This window comes from Tachyglossus aculeatus, chromosome 3 (assembly GCF_015852505.1).
Source record: "Tachyglossus aculeatus isolate mTacAcu1 chromosome 3, mTacAcu1.pri, whole genome shotgun sequence".
Lineage (NCBI taxonomy): Eukaryota > Metazoa > Chordata > Mammalia > Monotremata > Tachyglossidae > Tachyglossus > Tachyglossus aculeatus.
The window spans coordinates 75,840,807-75,858,387 of NC_052068.1; the positions used below are offsets into that span (position 1 = coordinate 75,840,807).

At 44.9% G+C, this 17,581-nt stretch overlaps 1 protein-coding gene across 2 annotated transcripts in view; it reads left to right on the top strand.

Moving 5' to 3' along the window:
- Window positions 1-17,581, top strand: part of ADAMTS12 (ADAM metallopeptidase with thrombospondin type 1 motif 12) — a 345,960-nt gene that overhangs the window by 198,831 nt on the left and 129,548 nt on the right. For both annotated transcript variants that reach the window (XM_038743882.1, XM_038743883.1), the window contains exons 7-10: window positions 4,483-4,632; window positions 7,716-7,859; window positions 9,203-9,347; window positions 12,353-12,445. In XM_038743882.1, the coding sequence (XP_038599810.1) occupies window positions 4,483-4,632; window positions 7,716-7,859; window positions 9,203-9,347; window positions 12,353-12,445 (532 nt within the window). The remainder of the gene's footprint in view (window positions 1-4,482; window positions 4,633-7,715; window positions 7,860-9,202; window positions 9,348-12,352; window positions 12,446-17,581) is intronic.

Sequence of the window (17,581 nt, forward strand, 5' to 3'; positions counted from 1 at the left end):
TGAAACTATACAGAGCTCCACCTAACAGTGAATCCAAGATGCTTTGCTTCTGGGGGCGCCTCGGGTTATTCCATCCATAATGAATGACTCTGTTGGTTGTCTCCCCTTAAAGCACAACCCTACAATATCGAAGGTCCCAATCAGCTTGAATATGAATTAATTCTTCCAGGGCTAGAGTGATGGTGATACCAGCAGTTTTTCTCTCTCTCTCTCTCTCTCTCTCTCTCTCTCTCTCTCTCTCTCTCTCTCTCTCTCTCTCTCTCTCTCTCTCTCTCTCTCTCTCTCTCTCTCTCTCTCTCTCTCTCTCTCTCTCTCTCTCTCTCTCTCTCTCTCTCTCTCTCTCTCTCTCTCTCTCTCTCTCTCTCTCTCTCTCTCTCTCTCTCTCTCTCTCTCTCTCTCTCTCTCTCTCCTCTCTCTCTCCTCTCTCTCTCTCTCTCTCTCTCCTCTCTCTCCTCTCCTCTCCTCTCCCCTCTCCTCTCCTTTCCCTCTTCCTCTCTTTCTCTCTTTCTTTTTATCTCTTTCTCTGACTGACACACACACACCCACCCACCACCACCATCCCTGCAGTGCCACCTGTCCACACTTTCTTTGGCACTGGCATTCAGCAAAACACACAGACACTCTATGACACAGTGACACTATCCCTCAGCAACACAATCACACACTCTAAATTATTAGAACATTCTACCAGGAGACAAGGCCCCTACCCCATTTTCTATATAGAGTGAATTTGCCTTTTTTTCTAAGCATCCATCTGATGTCTTTTTTGTCTGGCTCCTTTGCTCATACAGATGGGCATAAACCTTGTTCTTCAGGCTTTTCAGCCCAAAGCTTGGGGTAGACTCTGCAGAGTGGACCAATGACATATGGGAAGCAGTGTGGTCCAATGGAAAGATCATGGGCCTGGGAATCAAGGGACCTGTGTTCTAATCCTGGCTCCGGCACTTACTTGCTGTGTTACCTTATTCAGATCACTTAACTTCTCTGTGCCTCAGTTATCTCCTCTGAAAAATGGGGATTCAATACTTTTTCCCCCTCCTACTTAGACTATGAGCCCCATAGTCTTGGAACTGAGAGTTTCTGCCCCAGTGCTTAGTACAGAGGTTGACATATAATAATAATGATGATGGTATTTATTAAGCACTTACTATGTGCAAAGCACTGTTCTAAGTGCTGGGGGATACAAGGTGAGCTGGTTGTCCCATGTTAGGCTCACAGTCTTCATCCCCATTTTACAGGTGAGGTAACTGAGGCACAGAGAAGTTAAGTGACTTGCCCAAAGTCACACAGCTGACAATTGGCAGAGCTGGGATTTGAACCCATGACCTCTGAGTCCAAAGCCCGTGCTCTTTCCACTGAGCCACGCTGCTTCTAATAAGCACTTAACAAATGTCACTATTATTATAATCAGCTGCTCCTGGGTGGCTTTCCCCAAGACATCTAGCACAGTCCTGGGACTCAGAAGGTGGTAGGTTCTAATCCCGTCTCTGCCACTTGTCTGCAGTACGACCTTAGGCAAGTCACTTCACTTCTGTATGCCTCAGTTCCCTCATCTGTAAAACGGGGATTGAGACTCTGAGCCCCATGTGGGATAGGGACTATGCTCAATCCAATTTGCCTGAATCCACACCACCTGACACAGTATGTGCTTAACAAATACCACGATTCTTCTTCAGGAGATGACAACTCTACCTGTAGAATTCAGGGAGAGAGCCTTGCATAAATGGAATCCTTTTACTCTGAATGTGCGCTTCACTGTAACTCTGCCTCAATGGATTAGACATATGCAGAATGATGCTGTAGTAAGATGACTGCAAGCAGGGTGGACAGGTCTGAAGAAACACACTGAAGCACTACTTCAGTGTGGCGTGGCCAGGTTCTGTGGGATGCTGGGAGCCAGAACAGTAGTCGGACTAATGGAAATGCAGCTAACAAAGACAGGGCAGTTGTTCTGGAGTTAAGAGCGTGATGTAACTCCCAAAAGAATTGATGCCCGTTAACTTGTTTTGATGTATATATTTCTATAATTCTATTTGTATTGATGCCTGTTTACTTGTTTTGATGTCTGTCTCCCCTCTTCTAGACTGTAAGCCTGGTGTGGGCAGGGATTGTCTCTCTTTATTGCTGAATTGTGCCTTCCAAATGCTTAGTACAGTGCTCTGCACACATAAGTGCTCCATAAACCAGAATGAATGAATGAATGAAAAGAAGCAGGGATGCAACAGTGCCAAGCCTGAAAACAACAAAGTCCCAAACCAAAGACCACCTGGATGGCTCCTTGGAGTGACAGAAACCACTGTTCATATGTGTCTTTGCTCTAAAACTGTGACAAATGTTTCCACACCATCTCCAGGAACATCTTAAAATGTACAAGACCCAGATAGGTATTGCTGGGGTTCACTGGGTTGAGTCCGTGGTGGTATTTTCAGCACGCATAACACTTTGAAACTTGGCATCATGCTTGATTTCAAAACAGGAGCTTCTAGTGTGGCCATGAATAAGGTGATCATCATCCAAACCCTAAAGGTGATGACTGAACTCTCTCTGGACGATTAGATATAATGAAATACATTTAACAGTAAGGCTTAGTTACTGTGTTTCATGATGTTGAGGGTGGGGGAGGGCTAGTTTAGAAGCAACGGGGATCTTAATGAAATCATAGCAACAACCCAATGGTTAATTAAAGCAGTTTTGTATGCCAATCACCCCAGGAGGTACTAGGACAAATCAAATGGAAATTAGAGATGTTAGAGATGTGGATTCTGTCTTCATTGAATCAGAGTCTAAAATGTGGGGAGAAACCAACATGGAAAAAAAATCCCACTTTCAAAAATGGGCAGAGATCACGGTAGAACAGAAACCGCAAAAAGGCCCCTCTAAACAGATAATGATGGTGATGATAATTGTGATATTTAAGCACTTATTATGGGCTATGTGCTCTATTAAGTGCTGGGATAGATCCAAGATAAAGGTTGGATAGAGTCAACCTCCCACATGGGGCTCAAAGTCTTAAATCCCCATTTAATGGATGAGATAACTGAGTCACAGAGATGTTATTTGCCCAAGAACACATAGCAGACAAGTGGCAGTATCAGGATTAGAACCCAGGCTCTAAACTCACTGTGGGCAGGGAATGTGTCTGTTGTAGTGTTATGGTACTCTCCCAAGCACTTACTACAGTGCTCTGCACACAGTAAGTGCTCAATAAATACAATTGACTGACCGGATTGACTCTTAGAGTCAGTTATGAGTCAGTTATTTAATGGCCTCATGACATGCATTGCACAATGATGACAAAATGGATAGAAGGATTTGCTGCTTTGTCCTACTTCCTACAGCTGGGAAAGACCTGGGATCCTTCTCTTGTGAGGACCCTGGGGAGCAGGGACCAGTCCTCACCCCAACCCAGCCGGCCAAAGCCACTCTGAATTTCCACAGTTCTGAAATGTGTATCTATGTAATAATAATAATAATGCCATTTGTTAAGTACTTACTATGTGCCAAGCACTGTTCTAAGCACTGGGGTAGATACAAGGTCATCAGGTTGTCCCACATGGGGCTCACAACCTTCATCCTCATTTTACAGATGAGGGAACTGAGGCACAGGGAAGTCAAGTGACTTGCCCAAAGTCACACAGCTGTTTGGTGGAGGTGCCGGGATTAGAATCCATGACCTCTGACTCCCAAGCCCAGGCTCTTACCACTGAGCCACGCTGCTTCTCGTATGATTCTCTATGTAGAGAAGCGGCACAGTGTAGTGGATAGAGCGTGGGCCTGGGAGCAGAAGGTCATGGGTTCTAATCCTGGCTCTGGGTTTAAATCCCAGCTCCTCCACATGTCTGCTGCTTGACATTGGGCAAGTCACTTAACTTCTCTGTGCCTCTGTTATCTCATCTGTAAAATGGGGATTGAGATTGTGAGCCCCATGTGGGATAAAGGGCTGTGTCCAACCCGATTTGCTTGTATCCATCCCAGTGCTTAGTAGAGTGCCTGGCACATAATAAGTGACTAACAAATACCATAATTATTTATTATCAATGTGCCATTGCATAAAAGCAACTGAAAAACCTTCATTCATGCCAGGTTCTGCACATAGCAACTGGAGCCACAAACCAAGTGCCAGCCCCTGTGTTCCTAGCGGGGACATGATTATTCTTGAGGCATATTCCTTTTCACCCAAATCCACAGACAAGGATTACACTCACTCTCTGGAGTACCATCTTTGATTGTGAGGGACAGTGGATTACACACAAAATTATCTATTATTAAAGTATGTTTCTAAAGGGGTTTTCATGTGAGTTTCTCCCTTCTTACTAAATTGTAAGCTCTCTGAAGGCAGGGACTGTGTCTTCTGTTTCGATTGTACTCTTGAAAGCACATAGAATAGTGATCTCCATGCAAGCACATGGTAAAATATTAATGATCGATGGGATTTTTGAAGGTGCTCTTCAATTAGAAGAATTTCCCGTTCTCTTTTCTCAGAAAGGATATTTGCTCTGGAGTGAATCATCCCTGTGAAACTTTGGGTCTGTCTCATCTCTCTGGCATGTGTCAACCTCACCGGAGTTGCAATATCAATGAAGATTCTGGGCTTCCTCTAGCGTTCACCATTGCCCATGAAATCGGACACAGGTAATTGATCTAGGAAACCAATCCCTTCCCATCAGCTCCTGCAGCAGCCTCCTTCATAGTCAACACTAAATGCACTTATCGGTATCTAGTGGAAAGAGCACTGGCCTGGGAATTGGAGGACATTTTATGGTATTTGTTAAGCGCTTACTCTGTGTCAAGCACTGTTCTGAGAGTTGGGGTAGATATGTTTATCGGGTTGGACATTGTCCTGGCCCCACAAGTGCGCTCACAGTCTAAGTAGCAGGGAGAAGGATTTAATCTCCATTTTACAGTTGAGGAAACTGAGGCACAGAGAAGTTAAGTGACTTGCTCAAGGTCCCACAGCAAGCATTTGGCAGAGTCAGGATTAGAACACAGGTCCACTGATTCCCAGGCCCATGCTCTTCCCATTAGGTCACATTGCTTGGATTCTAATTGCGGTTCTGCCACTTGTTTGCTGTGTGACCTTGGGCAGATCACTTAAATCCTCTGCGTCTGTGTCCATATCTGTAAAATGGGGATTTAATCCGACTCCCTCCTATTTAAGTACTGTGTCCATCCTGATTGATGTGTATCTACCCCAGCATTTTTAACATTATTATTATTACTACTGCTAGCAGCGTGGCTCAGTGGAAAGAGCATGGGCTTTGGAGTCAGAGGTCATGGGTTCAAGTTCCGACTCTGCCACATGTCTGCTGTGTGATCTTGGGCAAGTCACTTAACTTCTCGAGCCTCAGTTACCTCATCTGTAAAATGGGGATTAAGACTGTGAACCCCACATGGGACAACCTGATCACTTTGTATCCCCCCCCAGTGCTTAGAACAGTGCTTTGCACATAGTAAGCACTTAACAAATGCCAACATTATTATTATTAATACTACTATAGTGAAACAAAAAGTGTTGCGGCAGAGAGCAGCCCAAAGTTTGATGGGCTTTGTATGCACATAGTTTAATTTACAAATTATTAAATTATTTGTTCAAGGGAGCCAACCATAACTGCTTGCTTTTCAGTGAAGCCACAGAGTACAACCCATATTCTTTCTTTCCATTTGCTCCTCACATTCTCCCTGCTCTTTACTGTTCCCCACAGAATTTCTAGCAATCAATAAAATAACTCCCTTTGAAATGGAGAGCAGAATAACAAAGAGCAAGGAGCAAGATTTCTAGTTGTGACCCAGACTTGTAATTCGGGGAAACTCATCTGTAGAGAAACTAAATAAGTGAAGGTCTTGCATTTATGACACGATAAAGTGTGTCTGGCTTTTAAAAGGAAACATTTAGCGGGGAAAGTGTTTGTATTTGACACTTATGTGTGGTTTAATGTTAATGTAGCCTCACAAGTAGAGTCTTTTCTCATTTGAGCATTAAAGTTGTTGCTATGTTGGCCAGCTCAGGTAACATGGATAGAGGTCCCATACAGCAAGCTTCAGCCCTGTTTTCTCTAGGCAGGGGAAATGGGAAACTACTGCATTGGGCAGACCAGCTTGGCAGGCAGTAATCATGGGATGAGGTAACCGAGGCACAGAGAAGTGATTTGCCCAAGGTCACCCAGAAGACATGTGGCGGAGTTACGACTAGAACCCACATCCTTCTGATTCCCAGGCCCGTGCGCTATCCACTAAGCCAAGCTGTTTCTTGTGTTCTTCTGCATTAAAAGTCTATTGTGAAGTGTGGACAACATGTTGGTACGGTAGCCGAAAATCCACCTTTTCATCTCCATTTGTGCATACATATAGGACCATGCGTTCAGTTCATAATGGAAAGCAGCATGGCGTAGTGGATAGAGCACAAATCTGGGAGTCAGAAGGTCATGGTTCTAATCCCGGCTCCGCCACTTGTCCGCTTATGACCATGGGCAAATCACTCCACTTCTCTGGGCCTCAGTTACCTCATCTGTATGGGGATTAAGACTGTGAGTCCCACATGGTGCATGGACTGTGTCCAACCTGATTATCCTGTATCTAACCCAGTGCTTCAAAACGTGCTTGTCACATAGTAAATGTTTAACAAATGTCATTATTTTATTTTTATGTTATGAACACTGTCTGTCATTCCGTTTAGGAGAATACTGAGGATAATGCTCTCAGGTTCCTACTAATTTCCAAGGGAATGACTTCTTAAAAGCTATAAATAAGTCATCAGTTCAAATCAATCAATCAATCAATCGTATTTATTGAGCGCTTACTATGTGCAGAGCACTGTACTAAGCGCTTGGGAAGTACAAATTGGCAACACATAGAGACAGTCCCTACCCAACAGTGGGCTCACAGTCTAAAAGGGGGAGACAGAGAACAGAACCAAACATACCAACAACATAAAATAAATAGGATAGAAATGTACAAGTAAGATAAATAAATAAATAAATAAATAGAGTAATAAATATGTACAACCATATATACATATATACAGGTGCTGTGGGGAAGGGAAGGAGGTAAGATGGGGGGATGGAGAGGGGGACGAGGGGGAGAGGAAGGAAGGGGCTCAGTCTGGGAAGGCCTCCTGGAGGAGGTGAGCTCTCAGCAGGGCCTTGAAGGGAGGAAGAGAGCTAGCTTGGCGGAGGGGCAGAGGGAGGGCATTCCAGGCCCGGGGGATGACGTGGGCCGGGGGTCGACGGTGGGAGAGGCGAGAACGAGGTACAGTGAGATTAGCGGTGGAGGAGCGGAGGTTGCGGGCTGGGCAGTAGAAGGAGAGAAGGGAGGTGAGGTAGGAGGGGGCGAGGTGATGGAGAGCCTTGAAGCCCAGGGTGAGGAGTTTCTGCCTGATGCACAGATTGATTGGTAGCCACTGGAGAAATCTAAGCACCAGGGAATATATTGGAACTCAAATTGGGAGCAAAGAAAGGAGGCTGTCTTCTGCATCTTATTTTGCCTGGAAGCTGCAATTATGGGGAAATGGAAGCCCTAGTTTGCTGTCCTGATTCCATCAGAGTAGGCATGAAAGTAAAGTCTAGACTGACTTCTCGCTGAGATTCCTGCAGAAGAAGGAAGCCAACTGCTGTCTCAATCCTGAATCTACTTAAATTTTCATTGTTCTCTTGGAGAAAGTGATGCCTGTGACCACCTAGTACTTGAGCTATTAATCGTGCAATGTTTATTTTTCCTAGTTTTGGCATCCAGCATGATGGAAGAGAAAACGATTGTGAGCCTGTTGGAAAACAACCATATATTATGTCCAGACAAATCCAGTATGACCCTACTCCCTTGACCTGGTCCAAGTGCAGTAAGGAATACATCACCCGCTTCCTAGAGTAAGTGAATGAAACTTCTGTTGTAGCCCAGAGTCTCATGACTTAATCCACCTCATCAGAAATGGCCTTAAATGGTGGTTCCAAGCAATTGGCCTGTGGCTTGGTAGAAGCAGCGTGGCTCAGTGGAAAGAGCCTGGGCTTTGGAGTCAGAGGTCATGGGTTCAACTCCCGGCTCCGCCAGTTGTCAGCTGTGTGACTTTGGGCAAGTCACTTAACTTCTCTGTGCCTCAGTCACCTCATCTGTAAAATGGGGATTAAGACTGTGAGCCCCCCATGGGACAACCTGATCGCCTTGTAACCTCCTCATAGCACATAGTAAGAGCTTAATAAAAATGTCATTATTATTATTTAATTAACCCCTTCCAGCCCAAGTAGACACTTTTTCATTTTTCCTCCTTTGGAAACCACTTTGAGAACAAACTAAGTGATACTAGATGCAAGCAAATGTTTAGTATTTTTTGTATTTTTTGCCCCAAGGAATCTTTTTCCCAGCTGAACATGACACAAAAAAAGAGGCAGGGAAGAAGATTCTCTTATATGCCATCTGAGACCTTCTGGACCAAACTGATTTGAGTTAGGGGGATTGACAGAAACCCTTGAGTTGAGGCAAGTGTGATTTGAGCTGCTTCCTCACTCCTTGTTTACCTCCATGCTCTGGCTCTTTACACATCCAGTTTCTGACTAGCAACAGAGGCCCCTGCATCCTCTTAGATAAAAATCTCTGAATCCTCCCTTTATTCTCATTCTTTGAATGGAGCAGTGAAACTGGGCACACCTGACCTCCCAGAAGAGATTCTAGCTCCAGGTAGCAATGAATTTTGTTTCATGGTAGCTGCCAGACAGATAATAACAATAATAATAATGATGACATTTAAGCACTTACCATGTGTGAAGCACTGTTCTAAGCCCTGAGGGAGGATACAAGGTGATCACGTTGTCCCATGGGGGGCTCAGAGTCTTAATCCCCATTTTACAGGTGAGGGAACTGAGGCACAGAGAAGTTAAGTGACTTGCCCAAAGTCACACAGCTGACAAGTGGCAGAGTCGGGATTAGAACCCACGACCTCTGGCTCCCAAGCCCGTGCTCTTTCCACTGAGCCATGCTGCTTCTCTGCAGATCTGATGCATGCATGCGTGGCTGCATGCAGCCATGCAGCTCCGATTCACCCTTCAGAAAGGATTGCCCATGCCACCTGTTCCTGCCCATATTGGACCCGATTAAAGACTAAGTAAAGCAATTATGATGGGAGAGCCCAGAAAGAGGTGGTTGGGATGTTTTGCAGATTGGGAAATGGGATGGGAGGAATACAAGGTGTTCATTTATCTTTCATGCTCGTGTTCAGCCGTGGAGGGGGGTTCTGTCTGGATGACATCCCCAAAACAAAAGGTCTGAAATCCAAGGTCATTGCCCCCGGAGTGATCTATGACATTCACCACCAGTGCCAGCTTCAGTACGGCCCTAATGCTTCCTTCTGTCAGGAAGTTGACGTAAGTGTCTTTCCATTTTTAAGTCACTGTATGGTGTTTACTGCTGGGTCTCCTCCAAATATGCAGTTCAGCTAAAGAACAAGAGGTGGGAAGATGGAGCCAAGCCCTGTCTAAGGAGGGAAATGATTTTCCATACCCCAGCCTACAAGACTGTGGGAATTTTGAAGGCCCATCGGGGGCTGTAAGATGTCCTTTGGACTCTGGGAGAATAAATTCATTCAATTGTATTTATTGAGCGCTTACTGGGTTCAGAGCCCTGTACTAAACACTTGGGAAGTACCAATCGGCTACATATTGAGATTCATTCATTCATTCAAGTGCTTACTGTGTGCAGAGCACTGTACTAAGCACTAGAAGTACAAATCGGCAACATATAGAGATGGTCCCTACCCAACAACGGGCTCACAGTGACTTATAATAAATAATACCTGAAGTGTCCCTTACTTCTTTTCAACTTCCATTAGAGGAGTAAGCTGCCAAGGTGGGGTGATTATGATTTCAAATGTCAGTTGAAATAGTGTCCAGCCTTCATACTAGGTATGGAAAGGGAATAATCCTTTGTATCTCAGTTTTCCTTCGGGGAATCAAGTGTTTTTCTTAAATTCTGTTTGAGCAGGAGGAGTCTGGGATATGGAAGGAGGTACAGTTGATAGGGATATTCCAGCCAAGTTGCAAGGAGGAGCTATCTCGATTTCGGGGGGCAAGCCAGTATTCTCCTCATTCTGATTTTTCTCAGCCTGAATATATATTGTTTGTCCTTGCCTTTGCTGGGCTGTCTACTGCACCAAGTACAAACCCGTAGCTCCCAAAGAGCTTTGGGCTTTTAGGAGAAAAGGTATGATTTCCATCAAATGAAGAAGCCAGTAGAAAAGCTGCTCACAAAGGGCTTAGTGGCCCAGTGACTATGCTCCAATTCTCCTATAGCGAAGGAGGGAGGCACTGAAGCCAGACCTGGGAGGAGATCAAAGCATCCTCCAAACATAATCTGCGCTCCGCCACTTGTCTGCTCTGTGACCTTGGGTAAGTCACTTAACTTCTCTGGCCTTCAGCTACCTCATCTGTAAAATGGAGATTGACTGTCAGTCGCATGTGGGATAGGGACTGCATCCAACCTGATTAGATTGTATCTACCTCAGCGATTAGAACAGTACTTGACACGCAGTAAGGGCTTAACAAATACCATTATTACTATTATTATAATGGGTGAGAACGTAGTGGGCCACGGCCCAGTGGAAGAGCAGTGGCCTTTAGCAGAGCAGAAGATGCTATTAGTCAAAATATGAATCCATACTTCATGAAATAGAAAGAGAGAGCAGTGGGGTGGGAGGGGAGAGAGTAGGAGGACAGCTAATTCAAATAATGGAGCAAATGAGAAGCAGCATGGCCTAGTGGAAAGAGCATGGGCCTGGGATTCAGAGGACCTGTGTTCTGATCCCAACTCCACCACTCATCTGCTGTGTGACTTGGACAAGTCACTTAACTTCTCTGTGCCTCAGTTACCTCTTTCAGAAAATGGAGATTAAGGCTGTGAGCCCCATGTGGGATAGGGACTGCATCCATCCCGATCATCTTATATCTACCCCTGCACTTAGTTCAGTGCCTGGAAAATAGCACTTAACATGTACCATAAAAAACAAATTTTTAATATTCTCAAAGGAATGGTATAGATAGCTGATTTTAGACAATCTTCTTTAGTGTTGACATTGCTTTCATAGAGGTTTGCAAATAAATGAAGACATACAGCTTGGCATAATTTGGTTTCAATTGTCAGTTGCTTTTACTACGATGAAATGTGACATTGAACTCGAAACAGCTTCCAACATGAGTTGAAGTGATTCACTGTTGCATTTAATTTGAAGCCAACCAAGATTTTGATGATAGCCAACAGTCAGTGGTGGTGGTAACATTTGAGTACTTACCGAGAGCAAGGCACCGTACTGAATGCTTGGCAGATATAACAGAAGCATGGGACATGCTCCCTACCCTCCAGGAGCCTACACTTTAGAGGATCTTACAGTCTAGTAAATCATTTTGAAATAATATTAAGAGTAATGTAGTTGGGGGATGATAGCTTGGGTTTGTAAAGCACTTTTACTTTTCCATAACACTTTCAAATCTATTTTCTCATTTGATCCACACAACATCCCCGTGAAGTCGGGAGATTATGTACCTCGTTCTCGCCTGTCCCACCGTCGACCCCCGGCCCACGTCCTTGCCCTGGCCTGGAATGCCCTTTTTCCACACATCCGCCAAGCTAGCTCTTTCTCCCTTCAAAGCCCTCCTGAGAGCTCACCTCCTCCTAGAGGCCTTCCCAGACTGAGCCCCCTTTTTCCTCTCCTCCTCCCCATCCCCCCGCCCTACCTCCTTCCCCTCCCCACAGCACCAGTATATGTTTGTACAGATTTATTACTCTATTTATTTTACTTGAACATATTTACTATTCTATTTATTTTGTTAACGATGTGCATTTAGCTTTAATTCTATATGTTCTGATGAGTTGACACCTCTCCGCATGTTTTGTTTTGTTGTCTGTCTCCCCCTTCTCGACTGTGAGCCCGTTGTTGGGTAGGGACCGTCTCTATATGTTGCCGACTTGTATTTTCCAAGCGCTTGGTACAGTGCTCTGCACACAGTAAGTGTTCAATAAATATGAATGAATGAATTATCAGTCAGATAATCTGAGGGCCAAAGAGCCTTAAGTGACTTGCCAGAGGTCACATGACAAACCAGTGGCAGAGTTGAAGCTAGAAGCAAAGTAATCCCATACCTACCCAAGGAGAAACTGAGGCAGAGAGGCATTGCTTGCCCTAGATGAAGAGGGAACAGCAGGAACTAGAGTCTATAAACCTGGACTCCTACTCCAAAATTAACATGTTATATACTGAGTCCACACATCCAAAATACATGCACAAACTACTTCTTAGGAACTCCCATTTTCATACTCCATAGTATGTTGGAGCTATGCCTTTCTTAAATCTGACAGCTTGTTTTCCAATTCCTTCCAGAATGTGTGTCAGACCCTCTGGTGCTCGGTGAAAGGTTATTGCCGCTCTAAATTGGATGCTGCTGCTGATGGAACACGATGTGGAGAAAAGAAGGTGACTCTGGGCTATGGTGGAAGTGCAGGTGGGGGAGATGGAGGGCAGGGGAGAGGGGGAGAAGGGATGCTAGGAAAGGCAGCCCACCCTGATGTAAATGTTGGGACAATTTGCCAGTGAATGAAAGATAATGCAGGCAAAGTTCCCAGAGTAAATTATTTTTGTTTCCTCCACTGATTTTGGGCTTCTGTTGTGTGAAATGACAATCAGCAAGCCCTGGTTTTCTTTCCCTCTTTAATTGAGCAATTTTGTGAAGCTTCTGTCTGCCTTGTTGAACTTTCTGGTTCTTCTGGAGCTTCCTTTACAGTGAAGACTCTCTTGCATTTCTCATCCTCACTAATTAACGATGGAAGAAGACCAACCAATAATCTTTCCTTTCCAGTGATGCTTGTTCCAAGCCAGCAGCTTCTTTCTCCCTCCAAGCCCAGTTTGGGGACCTTTTCGTGATGTCTATCTGCGATCTCGGGTGAAAGAGTCTGTTCACCCTAGGCCAGCCGGGTGTTTGAGAGAACTTGTTGCAAAGGGATGGCTTCCCAAAATCTGCTCCCAAGAGCCCTATTCCCAAGTCCCCTCCACAGGACAGTTGGTATTTTACCCAGTGAAGTGAAAACCCCAGAGGGGTTTTTCTGTTGTTTATTTTGGGGTTTTTTTGTTTCTTTTTTGTTTTTATGGTATTTATTAAGCACTTAGCATGTGCTAGACACTATACTAAGTAATGGATTAGATGCAAGCAAATCAGGTCAGAAATAATCCATGTCCCAAATGGGGCTCACAGTCGTAATCCTTATTTTACAGTTGAGATAAGGTCCAGAGAAGTTGTGACTCGCCCAAGGCCACACAACAGACAAGTAGCAGAGCCAGGATTAGAATCCAGGTCCTTCTGAGTCCCAGGCTCATGCTCCATCCACTAGGCCACATTGCCTCTCTTTGCACTCTAAACAATGGGTTAGCCCCTGCTACCTGCCACCCTAAACCTTGAGGCGACACCAGAATTTCTAGGCCCTCCAAAGTGCTCCTGAGCTTCAAATCGGATGACCTTGGAGGACCAGTCCAGGATAGGTGACTGTTTTCTGGAGAATCTCCTGGGATAGGGAATAATTCTGGGCATATTCCCGAGGATCCAATTTCCATCCAGATCCAATCAAGCAATCATATTTATTGACTGCTTACTGTGTGCAGAGTATGTACTGTGTGTTCTAAGCGCTTAGGAGAGAACAGTATAGCAGAGTTGGTAGATATGTTCCCTGCCCAAGAGGAGCTTACAGTCTCCTAAACAATTGGAGCCCTCTAAATGTCAGCCTTCTCTGGATTGTCAGCTTGTTGTGGGCATGGAATGTGTCTCCCAACTCTGTTATATACGTTGCCAACTTGTACTTCCCAAGTCCTTAGTACAGTGCTCTGCACACAGTAAGCTCTCAGTAAATACAATTAAATGAATGAATGAATACTCTCCCAAACTCTTAGTACAGTACTCTGCAAACAATGAGTGCTCAACAAATAAAAATTGATTGACTGATTGACAGGGAGTCCCAGAATCCTGAATGCATCTCCACATGAAGGGCAGCCCTTCCCCTAAGCACTTATGTACATATCTGTAATTTTATTTATCCCTTTGTTCTTTCCCTCACCAAGCCCCAAAGCACTTAGGTACATAGCTGCAATTTTACTTATTTATATTGCTGTCCGTCTCCCCCACTCTAAAATGTGAGTTCACTGTGGTCAGGAAATGTCACTGTTTACTGTTGTACTGTACTTTCCCAAGGGCTTAGTACAGTGCTCTGCACACAGTAAGGGCTCAAGAAATATGATTGGTTGATTAATTGAGGCTTGAACAGGTTCCCTGCAGGTCTGGATCAATCTTACTGTCAGGGCAGTTTCAGCAGCCCTCAAAGCCAGCCCAGGGATCAAGGGAGTAGGCTGGATCACATGGGCCGATTCTTGCCAAGAGGTGACCCACAGAGACTTGACGTATGGCTGGGAATTCCCCGCAGGCCCTGGGGACTCTCCTTAGGCCTGCCTGTTGTTTTTTTTTTTTTATCTATGTAGAAGGAAGAGAGACTTTGCCAGTATTCTCCAGTTCCCCCAGAGTCCTGTGCTAGAGTTGTTGGCCAACCCTCGCCTCAGTCCACTCTGTCCTCTCCAGCCTGGGCCAGTCCACTAATCACCCCCACCCAGGACGACGTAGGATTGGGCCATAGGGCTATCCTTTCTTTTCCTTCCAGGCCTGGCCCTAATCAGCTACCAAGGGCCACATTGCTAAAAGAGCCCAGTATGGGGAAGACCGATCGGGTGTTGGGATCATAAAGGGGAGCCAGTGAGGAGGAAGATCAGAACAGGTGATGCTCCACCTCCATCTCCTGCTCCTGTAATTTGAGCCCCATCCTGGAGCAAAATCTAATCAAGACCTCTCAGGTGGGCCTCAATCCTGGGGATGTAAAAACAGGTTCAAGATGGGCTAACGGGAAAGAGCTGAGAAGACCCAAAGATTATATATAAATCTATCTAACTATCCAGGTTTGAAGAGGACACTTGGCACTGATGTTTTTCTGCATGAGTGTTAGTGTAGTAGATGAGACCTGTATGTGACCAATGATCCCTACCACACGATAATAATAATAATAGTAATAATAATATAATTGTGGTATTTGTTAAGCACTTACCATGTGCCATTCCTTCATTCAATCATATTTATTGAGTGCTTACTGTGTGCAGAGCACTGTGCTAAGCACTTGGGAAGTACAAATAGGCAACATATAGACGGTCCCTACCCAACAACGGGATCACAGTTTAGAAGTGCCAGGCACTGAACTAAGTGCTGGGGTGGATTCAAACTAATCAGGTTGTTCACAGTTCCTGTCCCGCCTGGGGCTCACAGTCTTAATCTCCACTTTACAGATCAGTTAACTGAGGTACAGAGAAATGAAATGTCTTGCCCAAGGCCACAGAGCAGACAAGCAATGGAGCCAGGATTAGAACTGTATCCCCCCAATGCTTAGTACAGTGCTTGGCACCTAGTAAGTGCTTACGTAACATATACTACCTGTGGGTCAAATGTATCAGTGAAGTGAAGTTGCCTTTGGCAATACCAATTCATTTTCCTGTGCATGTGGAGCTGTGAACTGCCAGAAGAAACAGCAGCAGGGAGGTGGTCCTGGTTGAATCAGTCTTGCTGGGCAGCCATCTGATATGGGCTTGCCATTTTCCCACAATAGTATCTTGTAGTAATAATAATAATAATGGCATTTGTTAAATGCTTACTATGTGCAAAGCACCGTTCTAAGCACTGGGGAGGACACAAGGTAGTCAGGTTGTGAGCCCACATGGGGCTCACAGTCTTAATCCCTGTTTTACAGATGAGATAACTGAGGCACAGAGAAGTCAGCACTTAGAACAGTGCTTAGCACATAGAAAGTACTTAACAAATACCATTATTCTTAAGTGACTTGCCCGAAGTCACACAGCTGTCAAACAGCAGAGCTGGGATTAGAACCCATGACCTCTGACTCCCAAGCCCGGGCTCTTTCCACTGAGCCACGCTGCTTCTCAATGAGAAGCAGTCTCATGTAACGAATGAGACTGAGGAAGAACAACAAGCCAGCATCCAGCTTTATCATTAGTAACACATTGAGAAATTAGAACCAACCTCAGCTGTGTACAACATGGAAGGGCCTGCTAGTCATGTCTCAGCCTCTAGACAGACCTGTACACATCGATCGCAAAATCAGCGGCAGCCTTGTCTGTGAGTACAAAGGATAATGCTATTAAGGGACCCTGAATAATGCTCTGTCAATGCTCAAAATTGTTCTTGGCGGCAACTGCATCTTCTGCAAGAGTCCTTCCCAATTAATCCCTCATTTCCTCTATTCCTGTTCTCAATCAATCAATCATATTTATGGAGCACTTACTGTGTGCAGAGCACTGCACTAAGTGCTTGGGAGAGTACACCATAACAGAGTTATAATAATAATAATAATGGCATTTATTAAGCGCTTACTATGTGCAAAGCACTGTTCTAAGCACTGGGGAGGTTACAAGGTGATCAGGTTGTCCCACGGGGGGCTCACAGTCTTCCTCCCCATTTTACAGATGAGGTCACCAAGGCACAGAGAAGTTAAGTGACTCGCCCAAAGTCACACAGCTGACAGCGGAGGGGGATTTGAACCCATGACATCTGGCTCCATAGCCCGGGCCCTTTCCACTGAGCCACGCTGCTTGTTCCCTGCCCACAGTGACCTCTCCTTTCTGTGTCACTTATGCACTTGGGTCTGTACCCTTTGAGCACTTGTTATCCATCCTACACTCAGCCCCCCGGTACTTATGTACATAGCCATAATTAATTTTAATGTCTGTCTGTCTCCTTCAAATTGTAAGCACCTTGTGGTTAGATACCGTGCCTACCAACTCAGTTGTATTATACTCTCCCTAGCAAGCGTTCAATAAATACCATTAATTGGTTGATGACCCATTAGTGCAACAGGTTTTCTCCCTAGTTAGAGTGTCAGTTCCTCATGGGCAAGGGACATAGCATTTCTTTATTTTGTGCTTAGTGCAATGCATAGAGAAGTAGTAAGGTCTAGTGGATAGAACATGGGCTTGCGAGTCAGAAGGACCTGGGTTCTCAACCTGGCCTTGACAATTGTCTGCCATGTGACCTTGGGCAAGTCACTTAACTTCTCTATGCCTCAGTTAACTCATCTGTAAAATGGGGATTGAGACTGTGAGCCCCATGTGGGACATGGATAGGGTCCAATCTGATTCACGTGTATCCCTCTAGACTGTTATCTTATTATAGACAGAGAACATGCCTGCTAATTCTGTTATATTGCATTCTCCCAAGCATGTAGTATAGTGCTCTACACATAGTAAGTGCCCAATAAATACCATTGACTGATTAATTGCACCCAGTTGGTGTTCAATAAGTACTACTATTACCGTGACTAATTCCTGCTCAGAAAACCCTGCAGAGCTAGCCGAAATCAAGGCCAGCTTTAAATGAACCTTCAGTTTGAATCCACTCCTAACAGAGTTTATACCTCAAGAGAATTCATAGTTTGTTTTCAGCTTCAACAGAAGAATTAAGATTTCCCTTTCATTTAGGGCATTGGAAGGTAGGATGGCAAAATCAGTGCATTAGGG